General features: G+C 37.9%; 2 protein-coding genes across 2 annotated transcripts in view; both read left to right on the top strand.

Moving 5' to 3' along the window:
* Positions 1-11,631, top strand: part of add2 (adducin 2 (beta)) — a 55,672-nt gene extending 44,041 nt beyond the window's left edge. Inside the window, 2 exon segments of the mRNA XM_051930452.1 lie at positions 4,771-4,875; positions 8,207-11,631. Coding sequence (XP_051786412.1) covers positions 4,771-4,875; positions 8,207-8,505 — 404 coding nt within the window. The 3' untranslated portion in view covers positions 8,506-11,631.
* An 11,705-nt stretch (positions 11,632-23,336) lies between these two features.
* Positions 23,337-26,665, top strand: part of snrnp27 (small nuclear ribonucleoprotein 27 (U4/U6.U5)) — a 29,594-nt gene continuing 26,265 nt past the window's right edge. Inside the window, exon 1 of the mRNA XM_028798606.2 lies at positions 23,337-23,504. Coding sequence (XP_028654439.1) covers positions 23,468-23,504 — 37 coding nt within the window. The 5' untranslated portion in view covers positions 23,337-23,467. The remainder of the gene's footprint in view (positions 23,505-26,665) is intronic.

Genomic DNA, 26,665 nt, shown 5'->3' with positions numbered 1-26,665 from the left:
TTGCTATTTCTGGTGGACTTGCATGTTTAATCCTCTGTGTTGGAAAAACGCACAGTAAAACTAACATCAATTCCAGAGCTAGGTCGCACTTTTTTAGCAAGTTGCTGAAGTGATGGTCTTTTTTTTTTTTTTTAAAACTTGAATTTTTTTTTTTACACCCAATTTGTAAAGATTTAACATTTGTGCCCTTAATACATTCCGTAAATAACAGTACCTTTTGATAAAATAGTTGTTCTTAAAATAAGCCCTGGGAAACCCAAGTGCCAGCAGGTTTTTTATTCTAACCAGTCTGGCACTTGGAGAGTTATTTTACCTCTAGATGATCTAATTTAATTTGATGTTTTTTTTCCTCTTGATGTGTATTCAGAAAAGCACCACGGTGTTCATTTTTACATTAAGAAAACATTCTAGAAATATTTGTAAGCTTTCTATTGCTTTAAATGCTTAAAGGATAAGTTCAGTATTTTTTTGTATTTCTTTACAATCATGGTGTATATAAAGTTTTTTTTAATATAAATTTCAAAAATACTTCATCTGTTCTTACAGTTTATAATGGAGGTAAACAGTACATGGGTCCATAGGTGAATGAAAAAAACCCTTAAACTTACCAAATATGTCCACTTTGAAGCAGCAAATGCTTCAATTTAAGAAAATGTGCTTTCCACATTTATGAGGCATTCTTGTGATAACAAAAGGAAACTAGAAATAATTATTTTATCATGGATTCTTGGAACTATTTTTCTTGAAGTAAGAATATAATTTCTTTGTGTCTGCTCACTTACTTTGTCATGTGTGGAATGACAACCCCAACAAGCCCCCTGTGCCGACCTATAGGCCACTTGTCATGCTATTTTTGCTTCTGCAGTTCTTACTTTTTTTCAACAGTTGTGTTTGGCCATGGCAAGTAATAACAGACAGGTGTACTCTCACATCATAGGATTATTTTTTCCTAAATGGTGCTTACTTTTAGCTAATTACATTTTGTAGTGTTTTACAAAGTCTTCAGAGAGCTTTATGCCAAGTAAGAGCACATAGGAGTGTCATTGTATTTTTTGTATAAACAATACATCTGAAGTAAACTGATTACACTGCATTTTTAAGAAAAGCCGTAAATTTTTAAAAGAGCCAAACCACCTGCATGTTAGTTTTCATGGTCAGCACGCGCACGATTAAAAGGAAAAAGAGGCAAGAGTGTGCAGTAGAGCATATTGTATCAACACAAACAAATCATTGGCTTTTTGAATGCATCATGACTCACTCTTGCTGTTTTTATCATAATAAAAGAACTTAGGACAATGTGTTTAAGTGAGTAAACTCACTGACATTCATTGATATCAATTAATCTTGGCGCTGTGATGCAGGAATGACAGCTCTGCGCGACCTGGTGAAGTCAGCATGAAAAGTGCTTAGCAAGCAGCGTTGACAGTGGCGGAGGTGCGCAAACACACAGAACTACAGAGCACTTCAGATACATCTTTTGGCTACTAGAGTCCATCAGCCCAGATGTATAGCCTCTGGGAAGGAGCTAAGGTAAAGAGTTGCATAGCCAGGCGGCATACATGAGCGGCACAAAGGCAAACCAGCTGGAAGCGTGTGTCACCACATGGTGGAAGCGGCCACTGAATACACCACATCAGCAGTCAACGTAAAGTCACTAATTCCATTTCTCAGGCCCTGAGTCATTATAATATTCTATCAGTGAGACATACACATACGTCACTGATCCAGCTTCCATATAGTCAAGAGTAAAGGCGACTGTAAGAGTGACTTTTTCAGTTATTATTGCCTAGTTGTGTACAGAACAGATAAAGAAATTCACAACAGGGCATCAACATTGAATTATGTCATTAACAATGGTTGGCAATGACTTTCCAAGGTGAATCCATGCCACAGCTCTGAAAGATGTCACAGAGGAAGCTAACTAAACTGCAGTCTTCTAAAATGAGTGAATGCCACAATAATATTTTGGTTTGTGATTTTTTTTTTTCCTTGTTAAAATGACATGGCAATATGTATGTAATCTCAAAACACAGATCAATAATGTTATATGTTTTTGGCTTGAACAATGAGTGTATCCAGTAAGTTTTAAGGTTTTTTATTCACTTTATTTTCCTTTTAGCCTCACTGCACGCTGCAAGAACAGATAAGGATTTTGTAAAACCAATAAAAAATGCTTCACTTTAAAACACAATTTTATGTGGTAAATGAATAAACACCATGATTGCGAAGAAATCTTTTTTTCTGTTAACTTTTCCCTGTTTTCTTTGTAGTTTGCTCATTTAATTGTTGTAGAGCAGATACCACAGCAAATGATAAGAATGCAGTAAGACTGCAACCTCTTTAGCATCAGACACACTAACATACTCATAAGTAAATGATAAATAACCCAAAAACCTAGAAGAGCAGCATACAAATCATGGTAATGCTGAAAATTTTAAAAACCAGGTAAAAAAACAAATGTTTGGTAGGTTCTAATAGAAATTTAACAAACTTCTAATTTCTGATATGATCCAAAAACATAGAAACTGGGAAATAGCTTTCTTATTAAGACTAGGAGTCCGAATAAATACAGAAGCTGGTTGGAACAAGGGTACAATTCTTAAACACACAGATTAGAACAAAGAAAACCTCATCCCATTTACATTCATAGGGAATGTGATGAAGTTCCAGCCATTTTGTTCATAGCTGAAACATATGCATGATTCTTATATATACACACATACACACATGCACACACACACCATGTTTAAACCAGATTCTATTTAAAATCTTAGTTGCAGTGTTTTATTAATATAAACTCTTCATCTGCCTATCTATTTACTGAGCCTGCTTTATCCAATTTTATAGTTACAGGGTGCTAGTGAAACTGTACATTCTTTAAACATATCTATAAAATCCGGCATACAGAAAGTTTGAAAGGGGCAGGAGCAGGTGCTACAGTCAGGTTAACAAGACCCGCAAGGCCCGGGTTTATAAGGAAATTAAATAATTCACTGCAGGCTTGCAACTTCAGTTAGATAGAGCTTACATTTCTGTGCACGACCGCAAGTATCGCATCAATTATTTGAAAATCTTTCCTGGTTTAACTTAAAGTTAAAATCCTGCTGCTCATTTAAGGCAGAATCGTCTTTTGTTATTGCTCCTTTTATTCCATTATGGATTTGGTTCGGAAATAAAAAATGCAGTGATTCCATTTACTTTGAGAACATAATGATGTGACTTTGTTACTAATCGGCTGAGCTGTAACCTTTTAACTTTTCTCATGCACCGAAATAAGTTAGTTAGCAATGATAGCAAACTTTTTTGGTTTTTAATGCCACTTCTTACCATAGACTCAAAGTGGAAGTTTTGCATTCATCTTCTGAATGTAATGGACATGGCTACACTTTTCCATCAAACAGTCATCCATTTTTTTACTGGCTTATCTATACCAGTGGCTCATGTATAAAACTGACAAATCTGCTCCATATGTTTATTGAAAAATATAATCTCTTTAGTTATTGTTAAAAAAACATCCACATTGGCCAGACAATGATGTGTCTCGGCTCATAATGCTTTGTAGCACAAGGTCGACCACTCTGAGGATGCAATTTTTAAATTTGTTAAGGGAAGTGCCTATATCATGGAGTCAAGTGGTTAGTAGGCTTACAGTATTAAAACTGCATACTTCAATCAGCAAACACTAAATTTGTGTTTATTGGGATTTTGATGCCAAAGTAATATTGCTTTTAGTTGCTACACTGCCATCTCCAGTTATAAGTAATCACAGAAAGCTAAGCAATAATGTCATACTTATCTCAAAGTTGGAATATATAATATAAAAAGCAAGGAGACATAACATTTGGAATTTGACACTTGAAATATGCATTGATATGTGATCACATGGACTTGCCAATTAAATGTTATTCTGTATTAAGTAATAGTATCCATCTAATATTTCCTTCTACTATAGACTGATGCAAACACAAACCTGAATTTCACAACAGCAAATAACAGAAATCTGACTGTGTGATTTTCTGACAAATTTGGTTTGACAGTTATGATGTTAAAAAGCTTTAAAGAGTTTTATAAATTTAGCATATCCTGAACAATCTTCGAATTCGCCACTTTATGTTGCACTTTATAATATGTTTACATTTTTATTTTTTAGCATGGATTATAAGTAGTATGTATTGTTTGGTTACTGAACAGAAAATACCATTGAATACATTTAGCAAATGCACTTGGTAAGGTAAATAAGAGTAGTCCATGATGATCATATCATTCTTTAGAAGTACTATGCTGGAATCCTCCGTCTGTCACCAATGAAGTCAGAGGCAAGAAGTGCTAAGTCTCACCTTTAAAAACAAGCCTTGAAAGTAGCAGTTAGAACAAAGGGGCAGGTGTGCACTCACTCTTAACATCCCCCACATCTCCACACATGCCTGCATTTCCACTCTGAATTCTGCTCCATCAAGATTTTGGGCAACATAGTTGTGCCATGTCTGAGATATCTGTTGATGCACTAAAGGCTAATGATATGTGATCAGATGGACTGACACTATCTATCAAGTGTTACGTATTTGTATATGTATGTACTGTATGTAAAGCTTTTGGAGAGATCTGCTTTCACTACACAATGTGATACAAAAGTATCTTTGTATTCTGCATCTTGTATTTTTGAGGGTTATACAGTAATGTTACTTCGCTATTAATGTTTTCTAAAGGTATATTGTAATAGTCATTGTTGCTGCCTAATTTCTAGTTTATTTTGCTATTTTTTTAAACCAGGAGAGGAGGATCAGTCAATGGATGAAGGTGTTACCTCTCCTACAAAAAGTCCATCAGCTGTGGTGTCGAAGAGCCCGATTCCTTCACCAACAAAGTCAAATGGAGGTACGTAAAGGTGATGATTATATAAGATTACACAGTCCTAAGAGGACAGAGCTTATTCATGTAAAGTGTAAATGAAAAAAAAACGGAGTTTGATTTTAATTACTTAAAAAAAAAATAAAAAAATAAAAAAAGAGAGAAAATGAAACCACATTTCAATAGAAGATTAGACCAAAATATTTGAGATTCCAATGGTTTACCCTTAAACTTGCATGTTATTTTTTTATGCTTGTGTAGGATTCCTAGCTGCAATAAGGTGCTGGCAGACTGAGTAGCCCTGTAGCTTAGGGGCTGAACTGTAAATGTCTAAGCTGCAAGTTCTGTTCTCTTGCCTGACACACTTTGAGCTGCAAGTACTGTGCAATGCACTGAAAATAGTTTGCCATGGCGATTTCTATGAAAATGAAGAATAGATCATTCAATTTATATAACATGAACAATGGTGTTTTGTTATTTGTGTGTGTTCCCCCTCAAATGGATAGTCCAGGGTTTGTTCCTTCCTTGTGCCCTATGATATCTGGGATTAGCATCAGTCCCCCAACTAAACACAACCCCAGGTTAGAAATGACATGACCATTTACCCCACAGTCCAAGACTGAGATAGACCAACGAAAGTTACAAGTCACAATCATACAATTACTTAAAGGTGGCACAATAGCACAATGGTTAGCACTGCTGCTTTATAGATAGTTTTCTACTTCAACTCCTGGATGTTGTCCATGTAGAGTTTGCACATTGCCTACATTCTGAAACACATTCAGGTCTGGTTAATTGGCATTTCCAAATAGTCCCCAATATGTGTGTAAGTGGACACTACCATGCTGAGGACTGTTTCCTGCCTTACACCCACTACTGCTGGGATGGACTTAAGCCCTTCAACCCTGCCTTGGATTAAGCAGGTTTGAGAATTGCTGATTGACTGACAGTAATTTCACATTTTGAACATTGGCACCCTTTTTGACTCCTTCAGGATTAGACCGTGAGTCTGTTTTGTGTGACCTGCAACCTCAGAGTTTACAGTCATGTGTCAAAGTGCACTATCAAATCTTTAGTGCTGGAAGTACCGTAAAATAAGATTGTTCATCCAGTTCGATCAATTCAACAATTCAGTAGTACTAGGGTGTTGTACCGTGTTAGCCATTATGAATGTAGAGAAAAGCCAAGCAAAATGACACCTAGTCATTTTGCTTTGCTTTTCTCTACAATTCAGTACAAACATTTATAATCATTTTGGTGCAGGGTGGGGGATTCCCAATTATAATTTAGAGTGAATATCTGTGTTCTCCTGTCTTCATTGTTTTGTCTTGTTTTGTCTTCCATCTGTTTCCACCTCTTTCTTCCTTTCTTCCTGACTTTACTGTTAGGAGTTTCTTCTGACACTGAGTTCTTGTCATTGTAGTAAGTATAAAGGACCTTTTATGAAATATTCTAGAGCGCTTGCTTGCAGAAGAATTCTTATGGCTCCACTACCCTGTTTCTTTCTTCCACACATAAGACAGATCTAAAGTATGTTTCTCAAAAAATATAAACCAATGTAGTCTGATTAAGTAAAGCAAGACTCACATTTTCTATTTTGTTTGTGAATGTGGTCCAATTTTGTTTACTCCCTTTTAGGTACATTTATACTTTATGGCTTTGCCATATTAATAACTAACCGGCATATTTAAACATGACTTAGCTTCAGTTAATTCTTTTCTCTTTCCTGCTGTTGTGATGCAGAATCAGAGCAGCACAGATTTCTTCCAATATTGTTTTTTTTTTTTGTGTGTGAAATACTAAAGTGCATGTCGCATTGCTACATTTCCCTATGCATTTCCTCTTAACGTTTTTTTATCGGCATGCTTTTATTATTGAATAATATTACTAACTATAAGAGAGAATGAAAAGGAAGGAGTAGATCAGTTTTAAAAGGATGAGGTCTACAGAATGATTGAACATGCATTATCTTTTTCACAATTTGAAGTTAGAGTTGAATTAAAGTTTATAGGTAAAATCTTTATGAAGAGAGTCTGCAAGATGATTGCTTTTGCCATCCTAAAATTGTTAAATGCAACTAAATTCTAGAATGTATCCTGTCATAGTAAGTTTCAAGCCAGTCACTAAGGCAGTGTCTTTCTTGCTGGGCGTTTTATAAGCAATATATATTACCATGGAATTGACTAAGAGATTACAATAAGTAAGCTGCAAACCAACTGATCAGCACTCTCAGGTTTTTTCTTCAGGGAACATTGCTGTCTACTTTATCACGGGTTCCGTTATTCTAGCAAACAATTGATGTTTATAAGTGGCATTTTTAAAGATGTTCCTTCTGTGTAATGTTCCTGTTTTAATAACTCATCTGAGTCTAAAGGAACACTGGGAATCAAATGTGTGAGACCTTTCCTTTGGGGATATGCTCTGTGAAACTGAATGCCAGTGTGCAGGACAAAGTACACTTTGTAATTACCGCTCCATTCATGAAAGTCTGGCTTAAGGGAACACGGTCAGGTGCAGGTGAGTTGAAACTGGAATTTGTTGGTAGTAGTTGCACATTGCATTAGGCATATGGGAAGAAGAAATGAATGTGTAAAGACTGAAGTGAGCGAAAATGAAAAAGTAATGTTTTGCATGTTGTAAGAATGAAAGAAACCTCTGCATTAGAATAATAAGATTCAGCCGACTAAAGATTTTATTATTTTGGCTTCTTGGGCTGCATTTTCCTTTGCTAACCACTCTTAATATATATATGTGTGTGTGTGTGTGGCAAAATATCTTGGTATGTAATTTTCTTTTACTAATTTTATGAAATGTTGCCAACATTACCTAAAGAATGTCCTGCCAGGAAAGTCTGAAGGTCTGTTTAACAAATATTTAGTTGATTATCAACATTCATGCTCACAGAAGTATCTAAGATGTAAATGTCTGAACAGAAAAGAAAAGAAAATATGAAAAACTACCTGTAACAAAACATAACGTTCAAATGTTTTATGCTCTCATACATTGGCTGCTGGTCGTGTTCAAAGTTCTTGCTGTGCGGAGTAGTTTTTCCACTGAAGAACATGTAGACAAATCCATTTTCTGGCCATTGTGAGATGAATTCTTCGGTTTGATGCAAGCTCTAGGTTTTTATGTTTGTTCTATTGTTATGTGTTTCAGCATTCACATGGTCCTGGCAGGTAACAATCTTTAGAAATATTTGTGAGCAGGCAATTTGTTGCATTGTAATGCCTAACTTCTAACTAATTTGCTTTGATGCAGACAGTTAATTATTGAAGTTATCTGTCCAATTGCATTTTACCATCATTATGTGTATTATTTAGTGATGGTTTTCTCTTTTTGAAACTCCATTATTTAGACAAAGACTCCAAGATGACAGATGTTTCCACTAAACCATTAAAAGAGCAACAGCCAGCAGTATTTAATGGAAAGGAAGAGGACCAGGCTGTAGATGAAGAACTGTCCAAAGGCATGAGACAACTTTCAACACAAAGTGAGAATGAAAATGAACAGACAAAGAACAAAACTGAATCCGTAACCAGTGGCCCACTATCCCCTGAAGGCTCTCCATCGAAGTCTCCGTCCAAGAAAAAGAAAAAGTTCAAAGCTCCATCATTCCTAAAGAAGAGCAAAAAAAAAAAGGAGACAGAGTCATGAATTGAACAGGGACCATTGACGGCTTTCGTCCATATTTGGGGTCTATACCTAAGAGCTGTTTACACTGTAGCTATGGGCCCTTAAAGTTCCTAAAAGTCTGAAAGAGATACAAGCAATTGCATATTTGAGATGATTAGTTAGGCAGCACTTCACTTATGAGCACCCTGAAACTGGTCATACCTTACTTTTGGGGCGGGAGGGTTTAACATGGAAACTTGCACACTTTGAACTTAAACCAGACTAGTGATGTCAAGAGAAAAAACAAGCTGTTGGGTGTCATGCCTGAACCCTTGGTTTCACTTTAGCTATCTAACCTGCTTAAATGGCTTTGAAGAGCACTGCCATAAACCTGTTAACAGCCACGGAGAGCACTGCACTTTTTATATAAATGTGTGTTTATATATAAAATATAAAGTGAATATATATAGACACACTAATACACATACCATCCCTTGGAATTGTGATTCCCAGTAGGGTGACTTCTGCATGAAGTTTTTCTTTTCTCCCTATGTCTTTGTGGTTTTCACAAATGTCTTTGCTTTCCCCTTCAGCCCAAATCATTTTTACTGGGTAGACTGGAGCCTCTAACCTGGCCTGATGTGAGTGAATTGGCTTTTGCTTGACTGGGGTTGACTCCCGTCTTGCACCATTTGTTGCCGAGAGTGTGAACTGGAAAAAGTGGGTGCAGAAAACTGATTAGTGGATGTAAATACCCAGAATCACTTGCTCAAATATGCATTTAATGCAGGATATCCATACTTCATGGGGGGTGGGGGGGGGGAAGAGTGGAATTCTAGGACCGCTAAGTGTGCAAGTGTGTGTGTGTGTGTGTGTATATATATAATTATATTATATATATACACACACACACACACACTCTTGCAACTCCTTTTGTTTGTTAAATTATACACAAAGCTAATTTATTTACAGATTTGTCCTTACAGTGTCTACAATGTTGTCTCCTGCACCTTCACCTTTTCTTTCTTATAATCATTATAAGGACAAATTTTGCTTATTCATCAGGGAAAATATTTCACAAAAATCATAGGAAAAAGCAATTTTTTTTGTAGTAAACTTTTTAAATAATGTTTTGATATAATTGTTATCTTAATGCTTATTCTTTTGTTAGGTATGAATTGCTGAAACTCTCATCAGCCTTTTTCTGTTTCACACGTATTTTGGAATATAAAATCCTTACACTTCCTCATCCTTTTTGCAATACATACCAGATGCTTAGCGTTGGATTGTTTTTATTCTTTTCATACAGTGGTTTGGAAACCACCTCCCTGTTAGATTTGTATACTGAATAATGGAATGATGTCCAATATGGCCCCGCACTTCCTGATACTGTACAAGAAGTCTTGCTTCTCTTGTATTCTATGTTCCTCATCAGTTGAGATAAGGTGTAGGGTGTTAAAATCCCCATATCTAAAAAGCCTTGGGTAACATTTACAACTACTAAGATGTCTAATTTTCACCAGTCAAGTACCTGTCTTCATCTGCTGTGCACACAAAGCTTATATTAATGAGGGACTTTAGCAGCTGTCCAATGTAGACATTCTTGATCCTGGAAATTATGGGATTGAAATGGATCCTACTGCTGGCTCTACAAAGGTGGAAATGCTGGCCTTAGTTCCCATTTGCTTTGCTAGAGTGGATTGTGATGCTGTAAATGATGTGTGTAAGTTGGATTTTGAGGCAAGCTGATGTGGTTAAATAAGTAGTTTTTTTTTTTTTTTTCATTTTTAAAGGAACATTAACCCAAAACTGTATATCTCAATGGCGTGTCTCTTCAGAAGAAGCAGACCTACTGCTTTTTGCATTTTAGTAGATGCCGCCAGTCATGTGAAAATTTGTGGATAAGTGGGCATGAAAGATGGATGGATATGATGATTTGTATGGGATTTGCATTTTACCCTTTTGCTATAAATTGATGCAGTTATTACACCACAGCACTCCATATCTGCCGATTGGATCATTTTATAACACTGTATATAACTGCTGTCTTTACATGGAGTTGGGCAGTGCACTGTCTATCACGGTCTTCTATGGTGTATCATAGAACCTGCTTGGAGGTCATGTAAAAACAATTTAACTATGTAACTTTTTTTTTTCTTTCTGTAATACTTTTTGTGGAGTGACATTATTGAATTCTGTGTCTAAATAATATACTCACACAGAATGTAATATAGTGCTGTATAGGGAAATGGGTGAAAATTTGCTTGGGCTTTGTTAAAGTGCACTATTAACATTAATAATAATTAATAATCCAAAGCAACTTACCACCAGAAGGTGCAGGGATATAAAGGCACTGTATTAAGTTATTCAATTTGCTATCTTAAAAGACACTTGACATTGAATAAAACAGACAAAATTAATAATCAAATGCTACTGTGATATCTAACAGAAGAAAATACAAAAGCCTGTGTTCCGGTCAGTCATGGGAGCAGTCTGTAGTTAGTGCTACATCTTCGACACCGCCAAGCCACACTGCCAGCTGTAAATACAAGTAAGTTGAAATAAATATGTAATAGCTGTTAAGTAGATAATTAGAAAAACAAGTTGATGCTGTGGCAAATATAACTGTTTCTGAAATGAGAATACGCCAGCATGGTCACTTACAGCTCTGGAGGTGACAAACATGCATTCTTAAAACATACACGGCTGCCGGATTGTACACAGTTGTTCACATGCACTTAATTCTGGGTTCTACATGATTGATCATTTCTTGCTTTAAATTCATCTAAATTCTTCTCATACCAATAAATGCTAACTGAGATGGCTCCACTTGTATAGCCTTATCATTCTAACCACTCTGTTTCCTCCTTTAACTATATAATTCAGTAAATCTCCACCTAGAACTTAACTTGTTGGCTTTGTCTATTATTCAATAAAAATCATTTTTGTTAAAGTAAGCACTGACCTTATTCAGCCTGTTTACACTTTTTCCATCTTCTTGGCCTCGGAGAAGTGACTTAACGTGATGCTATGTGCACCAGTGTGCGATGAAGGCTGAGCATTAAACTTATTTTTGTCTGTAATGAGAACTATCATATAATAATAAACTGGAGTTTTATTTCGAGGGGATACTGCAGGTGTCACCCAAGCCTGTCAAAGTGTTATTTATTTGGGTTCAGTCTGTGTAGTATTGTCAACTAACTGCTAAAGTGAGGCACCATAAGAAACCCTTAAGTAGCAGAGAGAGAGCATTCATGTGTCATTTTTAAACAATTTTTGTCTAGTACAAGGAAATGGTGCATGTCAAAGTGTGTGAAAGGGGAAAAATGGAAAGCCATCTCTTTAATGGTTTATTTGGAGGCTTCCAGCAAATATTTATTTCTATAGCACATTTTCATACCTAAGGGGTAGCTCAAACTGCTTTACAAAATGTCATAAAGAAATAGATGCAAGAAAAAAAAATTAGATAAGAATAATGATTAAACAATAAAAATCAATACACACAAAGTAGAAATATAATTGGTAGAAAGGCAGTGTCTTTATATAGTAGTGCATGTTAAACCTGTAAAGATGTTGGGTGATAAGCTCAGGTTCGTGGGAAGACAGAAAAAAATAAAAACTTGGGAGAAGCTGGACAAAAACCAAAATCTGCAGATGTTCCAAGGCTATAAGTGCAGGCTGGAAAATCAAATATATTAATTTAAAAAAATTGGTGAGAAAAAACTTTAAAGAGATAAATGCTTCAGACAATTCTTAGCTACTGCATGTTGCCATTACATTCATTGATTGGTTTTAAACATAAAGCAAGATGGCGTGGCAAATGTAACACCAAAGTGCTATAAGGAGGCTTCAGCTGGGTCAGTTGTCTAAATGCTTGCACTCACACAGGGAGACACTTCTTTATAGGGTCTCTTGGATCTTACAGAGGAAAAAAAAAAAAGATTTCTCCTTTATAACAGCCAATGCTTTGCTAACTTACCACACTGAGTGAATTCATGAACAAACAGTGTGACTTGTTGACTTAATATGTTTAAAGAAGTTTAGGCTGTTGAACAGTTTCTTAATCTCATTCTCAGCTTTCACTTTGTGTCAATATTCAAATAGTTTTACATTTTATTAGCTTCAGCGTATTCATAGAATACAAATATTAAGTGTCAGACTACTCACAGTTCCTCCTACATGTTTGATTAGACATTGTTCCTTAATGGTAATGCTTGTTTCACATGAATTAGTCATTAACTTGCCCAGGGAATTTATAATTTTAATGCTATATAACAAAAACCATGATACTTGGGTTTTCTTCCAGCAGGGTTCAGGAACTGGGAGCATAACTGAATAGGGATATGGAAACAGAGGAAAGAAATACATCAGTTTTTAGCTGTGAAAGGGTTTGATGGTGATCCTGTCCTCACCATGGGCCTTTCTATATAGACCTGAATATCCCATTCTCACACAGACTAATCTGTTGATTTAAAAATCTTGATCTGGACTAAATCTTCACTAGGTATGTGCCAACAGGCATGGAGATGTTATGCATCTTTCTGCACACTATTTTGGCTCCCTCTTTATGCATGATGACACTACTCCACATGAAAAAAGCAGGAGAACACTCACAAGGGTCCAAGGAGTGAGTAAACAATAATTTGATTTGCCTTCTTAATTCCAGTTTAAAATTGCCTGGATTAGTTCACCACCACTACAAAAGGACACATTCCACAGAAATATCTCCATTTAAGTGCCTTTAATGGTCAAAATAATGGACAGGGAAAAACAAAAACCCCACAAAACAATAAAGACCTAGTGCTTCCTTTCAGGTCTGAGATGTCTCTCCTGCCAGTAGTATACTGGTAGCATGCACACTTGTCAACCTCCCTATCAAATTCTCTCCTTGTGCTCTGTTCAGTGGTGCAGTAAGCAGGCCAGCATTGGCATCCCGGGTCACCCCTGCATGAAGTTTGCAAGTTCTCCCCATGTGTGCGTGGGTTACCTCCCACTGTCCAAAGACATGCTGGTTAGTTGAATTGGAGACACTAAATTGGCCCTAATGTGTGTTTGTCCTGCGATGGACTGGAGCCCTGTCCAGAGTTTGTTCTTGCCTTGTGCCCTGTGCTAGCTGTTATAGGCTCCAGCCCCCCAGCAATGCTGGTCTGGATTAAGTGAGTTTGAAATTTTATTCTTCTCTCCAGCAGTATTTTTGCCATACCAGATTTTTCCTTTATCTGCATCGACTTCTTGAAAGGAATATTAACTTCCCTAACTAATAAAATCTCTTCCTCTGTTGCAATTGACTAGTGAGACATGTAAGTTCACACATAAGTTCGAATCACATAAAATCAACTGCCTGGCATCAGGTCATTGTGATACCTTCTGATGTCACCATTATCTGACAAGTACAGACGTAAAAATTTAAACGTTAAGTAAACCACATGTTGTCCAAGGAGACCTATTGCCTCTGAACTGCCTAGACATGGAAACATCAATATAATACAATACAATTTATTTTTGTATAGCCCAAAATCACACAAGAAGTGCCGCAACGGGCTTTAACAGGCCCTGCCTCTTGACAGCCCCCCAGCCCTGACTCTCTAAGAAGACAAGGAAAAACTCCCAAAAAAACCCTTTTAGGGAAAAAATGAAAAAAAACCTTGGGAAAGGCAGTTCAAAAAGAGACTCCTTTCTAGGTAGGTTGGGCGTGCAGTGGGTGTCGAAAAGAAGGGGGTCAATACAATACAATACACAGAACAGAACAAATCCTCAATACAGTATAAAAATCAAAATTTTACAAGTACAATCAACACATCAAGTTTAGAATCAAAAGACATTTTATGGTCAAAAAGGAAAACCCACCACAATTCAGACTGAAGATCCGGAGGCTGTCCAACCTGCAGCCAGGAGTTTGCTAAATAGCACACAAAGCAAAAAGTAAGAAAACATACACATGGCTGAACATTCAGATGTTTGGAAAATTGCTTTGCTCTTATTAGTTACAGCATTTTGACTAACTTCATGGAAGAGTTTGTTATCACAAATATATTACATATTTTTATAACAGTGTGTCATATACAAAAGCAACGACTGTGATTAAATGCATAAGTATACATAAAATATTTTTAACACCGTTTTACATTATCATTTAGCTGAAAATGATTTCAAAGACAGCAGATGCTTTTGTTAGTTGCCATTAGATGTGGAGGGCCTGTGGCTAATTGGAGTTCAGTTTTCTTAAACATAATATTTTTCAAAAAAGTACCTGATGAAGATTTAAAATCTGTTCTAAAGTCTCAAACTAAAGATGTTGGCTGCATCAGAATATGGTAGACTGCAGATTAACGCGGCTCTTTGCAAATAGATTATAGTGGCGGAGAAATATTGAATCACTGTAATATTTAGGCAATGCAGGTATGAGTTTATTTTTAGTGAAATACTGAGTATGAGTTATGTCAGTGAGTGTCTTTCTTTCATGCATTTCTACATGAGTTTAGTTGTTTTTTTTTTTACTTTATATAAATATGAACCACTTCAATTTCAAGGAGCAGGAGAATTAAGCTGCTGTGACTGAGGGTCCCTCAAGATGCAATGTATCCACAGAGATGAGCACAGGATGGAGTGGAGGAAGATGCAGCCAGACTATTAGCAGATAACAAGACCTACCACTGCATTCTGGTACAATAAGGGATAGTAGTTTGTATGGTGAGGATAAATAAACAATATCATTATTATCATACAGAATCAATAAAGAGTATCATTATTCATGAATTTAAAAAATAAATACAAGTCTCACATTGTGCTTTCTTTATATGACAACATTCAGCCATCCAACCCCGCCTACATCTGACTCCACCCCATCGCTTCAGTGTGCACACCTGCAGGTGTTTCACTGTTCTACTGTGAGGAGCAGCTTTCAAACATCTAAAAAAGATACACAAGTTGAAGTAAACTGATCTGTAATTGAAGTCACATAACGTATTTATCTGTTTTAAGATAGATGAATTTGTAAACTTGCCAAAGCTTTTCAATGAGAAATCTGGAAATTTCAAAAACAATGTAAAGCATGTTGTATTTGGGAGATGTCAATTCAAAAGTTGAAAATAAAACTGTCCTAAAACTTTTCCTTCAAAATTGTGGCCAAAGTCAGTCCATGGGGAGCCGTGTTATTTCATACAATACAATACAATACAATACAATACAATACAATTTATTTTTGTATTGCCCAAAATCACACAAGAAGTGCTGCATTGGGCTTTAACAGGCCCTGCCTTTTGACAGCCTCCCAGCCTTGACTCTCTAAGAAGACAAGGAAACACTCACAAAAAAAACCTTGTAGGGAAAACATGGAAGAAACCTTTCCAGGTAGGTTGGGTGTGCAGTGAGTGTCAAAAAGAAGGGGTTAAACACAATACAATATACAGAACACAACAAAAGTAATCCTCAATACAATATAATAGTAAAATAAAAATAATATAAGTACAGAGCAGAATTTAACAGTAGATGAAATCACATAATATGATTTGGGTTGTCCTGCGGTGGGTTGGCACCCTGCCCAGGATTGGTTCCTGCCTTGTGCCCTGTGTTGACTGGGATTGGCTCCTGCAGACCCCCGTGACCCTGTGTTCGAATTCAGCGGGTTGGAAAATGGATGGATGGATTTGGGTTTGTTTAGAGTCCTGGAGACCTCAGCCATCAAACTGCCTCCCCCTGTTGGCCATTCCATAGGTGAGTCAGCGCTGGGCCAGCCAATCCGATGAAAGGACCCCTCTACCTGAGAATTCCTGCAATCCTCCATCAGAGATCACATGCTGACAGATGGACAGACAGACATGGCTATCACAGTAGTTGCTTTATGTTTTTTGAGCAAATATACCTAAAAAACCAAAATTCTTCTAGATAAGAAATTACATTGAGTACATGACAGAAAAAAAAGTTGAAGAATGTTATAAACATTTTAATAATAAGTAAAATTTCTTAGGCAAGCTTACTGCTTATTTTGCACCTGGCTCTTAATACAGAAGCCCCACAACACCTCCTACCTTTTGATTCTTCCTTCTGCTTTAAAATTAATGAACTCTATGGTATAGGGCAGATATAAATTGCCTCTTGGGGCAAAGCAAGTATGGGGTCCACGGTGGTGAAGAATTTAAAAATAAAAATTGTATGGCTGAGGTGTGTTCAATGGGAGGTGAAATGATTGCTTGTTAGTGTGTAGGTGTGATTAGTTCAGCTATTCCCCATTGACACTCCACAGCTCATTAAGCAAAGCACCTGCACCTGCACCTGCACCTACATGGTATAAAGGAGCCTGAGCAGGATAGACAAGAAATTAAAAAGGTAAAGAAAAGAGGTGGGATATAAATTAAGGATGAGAGTTAGTTTGGTGTGAGAGAGACGGAAAGAGAACGATCGGGCATGTAAGCTGGAAGAAAAGTCAAGAAGCTTGGTGGTTAGGAATTGGCCTCGCTGTGAGGAAGAGGGATGGCACTCATGGGGTAGGATGTGCAGCAGAAGCCACCAAAGGGTTTCAAGAGATTGCCCTACTGATACCTGAGAGAGAAGATGGTGGGATGATGGAAGCAGGCTTGGGTGTCCAGGTGGCTGTGATGCAAGCTGTTTTAATGGTTGACCACACAATAACAGAAATAGAAAAGTCACTGAGGCTCATGGGGAAAGAAATGTAACCCAACTTTATCTCCTTGTTTTTATACTTGATTTTAGTCCTTATTGGAATTTATTTATCGATGTACTCTGACTGATGAAGCACTTTTATTGGATTATTTATTCTTGCCGCAATTTAACTGTGCCACAATTTATTTATTATTGGACAGATACAGTTTAAAGAAAACTGCTCAATCCACTGATTTGTACCATCCTTTGCTGTTTTGTGTCCCAGTCATGACTAACGATGTCCAGGTTCAAGGAAGTTATGCCTGCTGCAGGCCAACTGGGTGTCTCAATTCCTTGTGTCATTTCCAGCCACGCCTCAGGTTACCTTTCAGGGTCAAGCTAGTGCAAGTGTCTCCCAACCCCACAGACCTTATTTGCCTTTCAAGGAATGGTTCCTCAGGTTCCCTATAGGTAACATTGTTTCTTTCTCTCTTGATCAAAGTCCCAGCTATCTCAGCAGAGAACCACCTGCCACCACCTGCTACTCCAGACTTTTAACTGGACTCCTGTGAACCCAAATAGCCTAACTATTTTTCTCTCTCTCTCTTGCGATGTATACCTCAATTACCTGCCTTCAGTCAGCAGACAGCCACCATTCCCTAGGTGGGCCCTTCCACTAACTCAAGTGTGCTGAGAGAGTAAACTTTCTTTCAGGGTATAAAAACCCACTTCACATACTCATGCCAATGGAATTGTAACTTCTCCACCATGTGTGGTGCTCTCTGCCAGCAGCACAGTTAAGTAAATTGCTTAGGACTACCCCTCTCTAGCCAGCTCCATGTCATACTAGAGTGCATTACCAGGTGAAATCCATGCCTTCTCCAGAGGTACCTCTGCTCCTGGCATGACATGTCACTATTTGATTATGACTTTCCTTACTCATATGTTTTTGCAGCCAGCAAATTGAACCATGGATACTGGTCCCAGCCCTGGGGTGACACAGTTTTTGAGAACAACTATCCAACCATCCATCCATTATCCATTCTGCTATATCCTAACTACAGGATCACGGGGGTCTGCTGGAGCCAATCCCAGCCAACACAGGGCAAAAGGCAGGAAACAAACCCCGGGCAGGGCACCAGCCCACCTCAGGGCACGCACATACACACACCCGCACACACTAGGGACAATTTAGAATCGCCAATGCACCTAACCTGCATGTCTTTGGACTGTGGGAGGAAACCGGAGCACCTGGAGGAAACCAACACAGACATGCAGGGAGGACCCGGGAAGCAAACCTGGGTCTCCTAACTGCGAGGCAGCAGCGCTGCCCACTGTGCCACCGTGCCGCCCTGAGAACAACTAGTTTTTTCCAAAGTTTCCTGCCTGTAGGTGTATTGCCTGTTTTGAGTTTCTAATTAGTCTCCCTTTAACTTGCATGTAGTACTTGCCTGTGGTAAATTGTTATTTCAATTTGCCCAGTTTTGAATTTTACATTTTGGTTTAATCATTTTAAAAATTCATAGGCCACCACCTATAAGTAAACTGTGGGGGCTGTGATTCTAACATGGGATTTTAGCTTTTATTCTCTTTATTTTTTATTTTTTGCACTCAAGCTAGGTCATTAATTGAAGAGCGCCTCCACAGTGCCTCTGGCTCACTCTCTCCAGGTATCCTCCTCCGCTCTTTTATTTGAAAGACATGACGGCTTGTTCTTGTTTTCAGCTGAATTGACTATGTGGATGATATTGATCTGTTATTTTAACAGCTATGCAGTATATTTGTAAAAATGCCTAAAAGAGTCAGGTTGACCTGAACAGAAAAGTGACTTGACAACAAAAAATACTGTGATAAATTTTGAAGTAAAAGCGAGGGCGGCACAGTGACACAATGGTTAGCACTACTGCATCATGAACTCCAAAGACCAAGGCTCGGAGGCTGCTCATTATTTGCCTGCACTTTACACAGACTCACACAGTGACCAGCTTTTCATAACTTGCTTTTTTGTGTAAGTGAATTACCACTGTACATTTTTCTTTTAATAAATTTGAGAATCATTATTTTGTTCTAGGGAGCATGGTAGCAAGGTGGAGCTGATGCCTGGATCCACTGTCCTGGGTTTAACACCCATGCCTTGATATTAAGTTTTAGACTTAATGGCTATTGTGTCTGTTTGTCTGATGTCAACCTTTGCCAAGGGTAGGAAATTCATTATTGTTAATTATTTAAACTGTTTAAACTGAGAGATATAATTCTCTATTGTTTTTATGTAAGATGCAGTTTTACAGTTTTAAAATGCAAAACTACAAAGCATTTCTTGCATAATATAATGTATGCAGTTAAACAGTTGTGAAAATAAAATTCAGTGCAAAGCTCCAGGCTATAAATTTTGTTAGGGAATTCCAACTAAAATGAGGACACTGAGTACAAATAAAGTACAAATATGCATGCTTCTTTCTTACCATTTATTTATACAATTATAGTTAAAATTTTAATTGATCGCATTTTGGTAAAGTAAGGTAAAGAGACCTTAACTGTGATTTACATTTGGCTAGGGGTGCAATCCTATGTAATGAGTTCTGTATGATTCAGTATATCTGATACAGCACAGCGCATTGTATGGTTGTTTTAAATGAATTGTTCAGTAAAAGTCAAATAATAGTTGCTTTACTTTGATACCTGAGAAGAATATTCCAAATGACTCTAATTTTTGACCCCACAATGCCTCATTGTTGTCCATGTGGACTATAAAGTTCTTCCTCTGCTTGCATTAAATTCTTCTTGGGGACTGAGATTTCCACCCACTTCTCAAACATATACCGAAAACGTTAAAGAGGCAATTCAAATTGGTTTGATCTGAGTGGTTGTGCACTGTAGTCAACTGGCCTCCAAACGTGGAAAGATGATATGCATGATAGCTAAAGAAAGCAGTTAAGAAAATGAAAAGATGGATCAAACTTAAAATCAAAGCACTTTTAGACAGCATATGCACAATGAAAAAGACCACAATAGGGGAAGAGCAGTTTAGTTTTATGCCAGGGAGAGGAACAACTGATGCAGTCTTTGCATTGAAACAGCTGATAGAGAAGCAGAAAGAAAAACAGAAAGGATTGCATATGGTTATTACTGATTTGGAGATGGTTTATGATAGAGAGCCACATCAGAAGGTCTAGAGGAGTGTGAGAGAGAAAGGAATACCAGAAAAGTATGTGAAGATTATCCAGGATATGTATGAGGAAGTGCAGTCTTGAGTTAAAAGCAGTGTTGTGATAACAGACGTGATCCCAATTGGAGTAGGTCTGCACCAGGGATCTTCTTTAAGTCCTTACCTCTTTGATCAGGTTATGGATCTGTTGAGTCATGGTATAAAAGTCCAGTCCCCCTGGTGCAGGATTTTTGCTGATGGTTGTGTAGAACCAGATAAGAGGAAGTGGATAGGAAGCGGCAACTTAGAGTCATGTGTCACAGACTAGGAAAATTGCCTTAACTGGCACAACAACCTTGGGTTAAACAAAAATTTGGTCCTACTTTTAGGAATAGAAATAATAGCATTTACTGTATAATTCTTCTGATTTAAAAAACTATTCTAACTTTCCCAGTATCTAGGTGAGCTTGTGAGCTGTCCTAACTTGCTAGAAGCTCCCAGAAGATGGTGTTCAGGCAGAGATTCACACACATTCTGGGAAAGGTGTTTTAGAAACACTGGACAACAATTAACTCATAAAAAGATATTGATTTAACAGAGATGGAATAATAATCCAAGTAAGTCTTGTAAGCCATGTGATCACTCCATCGGTGTAAAAAAGATATGTGCTCTCAGCCGAAATAAAAATGTTGGTAACATAACATTTTTTTGGCTACCAGAAATGCAGATTTCCAAAACTGATGATTTGGTTCCCAAACCACCATTTCTTGAATTTTGCAACAAATTCTGAATGCCCTTACAATGCGTGAGATGATGCACAGATTTATACATCTCCCCACCACTCCATGTCAGGTAATGGGCCATTGAATAAAATTTAAAGGAGGGTCATGGAGAGGGACATGGCAAAGCACAGTGGAAAAGAAAATGCAACTTCAGAAACAGCAGAAGGAATACATGTGGCTAGTTTAAGTATAACTATTACTTTATGAGGCATTTCCCATGGCCATAATAGAGGGAAACTGATTCTTCTGAAAGTACAGCTGTGGATCATTCATTGCTAAATAAATGTGCCCATTATCAGGCTTAAATCTCATTCAATTTGTGTGAGTCTCCGTCTTTCTATTCTGGTGTTCATTACAGTATTATTCTTGATGTTATTGCAAATAGCCTTGTTCCAAGCATGACTCTAAAGTACTTCATAAGAGTGCCACAAACCTTCTGTGTGAAAGTATTTACATTCCTTTGAATGTTATTATTATTATTATTAATTATTATTATCTTTCTGGTGAAGCCTTAGCATTAGTATCACTAAACTAGAAAGTGTCATGATTTCCGTGGAAACTACAGAATATCATCATGAGTGCCGTTTTTTCAGTTCATGATATCATTTCAAATTTGAACTCCTACTCCTCACCAGCACTAGTACTAGGATGCTTAATAACTTCCTATCATAAAGTAGCACAAATTCTTATCCTAGTCAGTGCAATTCCTAAGAGTAATTCTGAGATACTTGATAAATGCGGACATTGATCTAAATTCAATTGAGAATCAGTACCTGGACTTGACAAATACTGTTCAATCACAGTCAAAATGAAACCTGACTGAGAAACAAACATGGCAGTGCCCAGATGTTCAAACCTGATAAAGAGAAACCTGTGCACACAGACTCAAAGCTGTCATGACTGTGAAAGGTGCATTTACTAAATACTGACTTATGTCATTAATTATTTTGTGTTTTATATTATTTCAGACCAAATTAGCAGAGATCTGTTATCACTCTGACATTCAAGAGTATTTTTTATTGATCAGTATCAAATAAGCTACGTTTATTAACAATAAAGTGTGAAAAGGGGGTGAATACTTTTTAAAGGCTCAGTGTATTTGCATATGCATATATATATATATGTGTGTGTGTGTGTGTGTGTGTGTGTGTGTGTGTGTGTGTGTGTGTGTGTGTGTGTGTCTGAAAATATATATAGGTCTGAATCGCAATTTGCAATATATATATAAAGGGAGCAGGTTGAGGAGACCCTGGAGAGGTGGAGATATGCTCTAGAGAGGAGAGGAATGAAGATCAGTAGGAACAAGACAGAATACATGTGTGTAAATGAGAGGGAGGTCAGCGGAATGGTGAGGATGCAGAGTTGGTGAAGGCGGATGAGTTTAAAAACTTGGGATTAACAGTACAGAGTAACAGGGATTGTGGAAGAGAGGTGAAAAAGAGAATGCCGGCAGGGTGGAATGGGTGGAGAAGGGTGTTAGGGGTAATTTGTGACAGACAATTATCAACAAGAGTGAAAGTGAAGGTCTACAGGACGGTAGAGTTCCAGGCTCATGAAGTTGGAGAAAAGTATGGCAGATCGAGTTGCCAATGACCCCAAATGAGCTGTGAGAAGCAGGGCCGGTGGTAAAAATGCACAAGGCAGATCGTAGAGGTGTTGTGAAGAGACAGTCTCAAAGTTGAGATCCAGACCTGGATCACTTTTGCAGGGCCACTTCAGAAAAGCAAAACAGCAAAGAACTGGTATATCTGCATCCCCACACAAGGAGGTTCGCCTGTTTGGCTACAGCTGACCAGCGTTGAACATGCCACGCTGCACCGAACGACAGCACAACACTTTATATCCCGATTATGTCACCTGCCAGTAACACGCAGTATCCCTGCTGCGCCATCTGGTAATACAGCGCCCCCAATCCCTGCTGATGTGCCCTTGTCACCTCAGCATGACCGAACTGGGAGAGAAGACCACCCCGCCATTTCGACGAGTTTGCAGGTTAGTTATAACAAAAATGAAAAGCTGCCCCAGCTCATGTCATCCTGAAGATAAATGTTATGTCGCGTTTTACGTTTTCCTTAATTTTAGCAAGCGTTGCCCAGGAAGTCTGAAGGCTATCCCAGTTGTACTCGAAACAATCTTGGACTCTGTATACATATATGTATAATTCTCTAATTAATCTGAATTATTTCTTCCTTGTCCCCAAAGCAGCCTTCAAAATGCGACCGGGATGTTGTGACGTTGAATAAATTTGACATCCTCCGTCCAGCAGATGGGAGTATACAGATTCTTTTATACATGACGTAATCGAACTCGGTTAGCTACAGGCGGAACTTTAATTGCGGAGTTGCAGGGATATGTGGGGATTGTTTACGGTGGTGCAGCGGTGGTAATTGCGGCTGCGCTACATCGAGTTTTCTCCTTTTGTATTTTGTGTGTGTTTATTATTCATTTGAAATAGTTTGCGCGGTTATTTTGTTTACTTATGGGGAGAAGTCGGAGTCGATCTCCTGCAAGACGAGGTAAGGGAGAGATTTTTATCGGAAACTAGAAACCGTTTGTTCAGAACTTCCTAGAACATATTGATCAAATTGGCAAATTGGAATGTACTTAAAACGAACTCTCATCTTTTTTTGATGGTAGGTAGGCTTAATAATTTTAAAAGAAAAAAAATCCCTATCAGGGCGCTGCCTTTCTCATAAATAGATTGAAGTCATCACTGTAAAAGTGAAGTTAAGCATCTGCACTTGCGACGTTACAGTACATAGTGTTGTCCGAATATTTCTAGGGTACATTTATAATGTGGCTTTAAGTTACGAAATTGGATGTTCATATTGTGATGTGCGTAGAACACAGCTGTTGTAAGGTAACATTACAGAATATATATCAGTAAGAAATTAAAATGCGTCATGCTAGTTATTTGCATTGTTGCCAACTGTGTTAGATGCTGATTGCTTTCATTACCTTTTTAATGCATTCACCTGAACACCTGCTGACCATTGAATTTTTTAGGTTAAGGAGTATCACTGTTAAATGCAATTAAGAATACAAAATTTAAAATAAAACATGTATATTTCAACACATTTAAGATAGTTTATTATATCAAAATGTATGGTTCTGGCGTATTTTTATAGATATTTACTTAAAAATTAATTGCATACGCTCGTCAACAAGTTTTAAATGCTTAACTTTATAGGGCGTTCCAGATCTAATTATGCAATTTTCATTATGCTATAACATATTAAGTTTATTACATAGAAAATCACCCGAAAAATCCAGGACCATCGAGAAGTGTGCGAACTGACGACATGAAGAATCGTCTTCGCGCCGAACTGGAATCGTCCTTGCATAAATCAAAGTCATCCAGACGATCTGGATCTGCATAATGAGATGTGGACCACCCTGCATTTCTGCTGTACACATTTACCAGTCTCTGTTTTCTATGGAAAACAGTGTTAACTTGGTTGAGTTTGCAATCCCGTTTCTGGCAGTGTGGAATGTGCATGGGCACTTTGTGTCTGCACATTTTCAACAATATCTCTTTATCCTACAGCATTGCTTTGAATTTAACCAGTGTACCTGTAGAGTCCAGTGAAGCATGATCTGCAGTGCCCTGGTTACTAGTACAGGGTGCTCGAGCCTTAGTCTGTAAAATCGATTTGTTAGAAGTCAGGAGTGTCTTGACAGTATGGCTGAATTATGAGCCATCCAATCCTTAACCTGCAGTTGCTTCGTCCATGGGGCCGAGGTGACACCAGCAGCACGGCTGCACTCTGGTTACAATCTGAGTGCTTTGTCGTGTTGAGGGTGTAACAACATACTGTAAAATCAGTGCATGCTTCCAACCCCCATCCATCAATCCAGTTCCCCAACCCACTTGATCCTAAGAAGGGTTGTGGGGAAGCTGGAGTCTAGTGCAGCAAGCATCTGGTGTAAGACAGGAACAATTTGTGTACAAGGCACCAGTCCATTGCAGGGTGAACACATACACACTGGCCAATTTAGCATTGCCAAGCCGCCTAACCTTCTTGTCTTTGTACTGTGGGTCGAAACCAGAGCACCATGGGGAAACCCACACAAACACCAGGAGAACATGCAGGCTCCATGAAGGGGGGGACCCGAGATGTGAACCCTGTCCTCCTTTTTGTGAGACAGCAGTGCAACTACTGGCCTGTCTTTGATATTCAAATACTTAATATTATTAATATGCAGTCATTCAAATACTTGGATACCCCCCAAGAAGTTTGTTGCATTGTGCAGGGATCTGCTACATCAGAAAAGCACATTACACATGGCTAATATTGGCAGTACCATTATTTGTTGATCACCAATAGACACTGTAGTTTTAAGCACAATTTAGTTTCAGTAAAGAAAAGTAAATATTCTTTAGTGTATTAAATTGAAAATGTTTAGGCAAAGTAATCCTATAGATCCTTCCTCTGATCCTTTTCACCAAGCATCACAGCCTGACTGTCCTGTTTCTGAGGATGTGGCTATAGTAATAATCCTGTTGGAACTGGTTGACCAGACTCAACCTCACTCTCTACAGAAATGAAAGTTTATAAAGCCTGCCATGTACTGTCACAGTTATTTCTAACTCTAAATAAGATGTAACAATCAGTTTACGTAGTTTTCCTTTCCATGCTCTTAATAAAAATAAGGATGGAATATTATACAAATAAAAGAAATTGGGAAAATGATACCAAACATGTTATGCGTCATCTTGCATATGTATCTACACATAGTACTGTTCCTTTCCTGATATCCTCAGTTTCTGTAAACTTTACACAATAAATTGCCTGTGATTTTCTGTAAGAATACAGTATTAGAGAAAAGGAACTGGGTGAACAGAGTAGTTTTAAAATCATTACTTTCTTTATTCAAGGCACAAAATTAACCAAACACCCTTGTCACCCATGTGAAAAGTAACAGCCCCATAGTTTCAATACTTGGTTGCAGCTGCTTTTAGCTGCAGCATTTGCAACTAAATGCTTCCTGTAATTTTTAATATTTTTTTAGAACTGCTTTAATTCAGACACACTTGTAAGTTTTTCGAATATGAACTGCTCATTTCAGGTCCTGCCACAGAATCTCTACTGGGTTCAAGTTGGGGCTTTGTTTCTTCTGAGCTGTTCAGTTATTGACTTGCTTTTGTGTTTTGGGTCATTGTCCTGCTACATAAGCACGTTGCACTTCATGTTCAGGTCATGAACAGACAGCCTTCTTATGAATAGTGGTAAAGTGCGGAATTCATGGTTCCTTCAGCAATGTGAAAGTTTCTAGGTTCTGAGGCAGAATGGAGAGGCCTGCCGTTCTATGGATGTTCTTTTGGGATGATATGTGACTACTTGAAAAAGTTGTTGCTTTGCTCTTGGTGTAATTTTGGCAGGCAGGATTTCACTGGGAAGATTGATTGTTGTTTCTCCATTTGGAAACTACGGTTTAGTGAACTCCCAGTGCCATAGAACTAGCTTTGTAACACATTCCTGTTTTTCCCCCCTCTGTCTCTTCTGAAATATCCTATGATCAAGACCTACTCTTCTTCTTGACACCTTGTGGTGACCACTTCACTCTCATGGTAAGGGTCAATATATGGTGAAATTTAGATTTCATCAGGGCAGCTGCAGTTAAGTCTGGCTGTGTTCAGTCAGCTGAGTCTAATTATCAACAAACGTTGGTCAGC

This window comes from Erpetoichthys calabaricus, chromosome 1, assembly GCF_900747795.2.
Source record: "Erpetoichthys calabaricus chromosome 1, fErpCal1.3, whole genome shotgun sequence".
In the NCBI taxonomy this organism is placed as follows: domain Eukaryota; kingdom Metazoa; phylum Chordata; class Cladistia; order Polypteriformes; family Polypteridae; genus Erpetoichthys; species Erpetoichthys calabaricus.
This window is presented reverse-complemented; position numbering and strand designations above follow the sequence as displayed.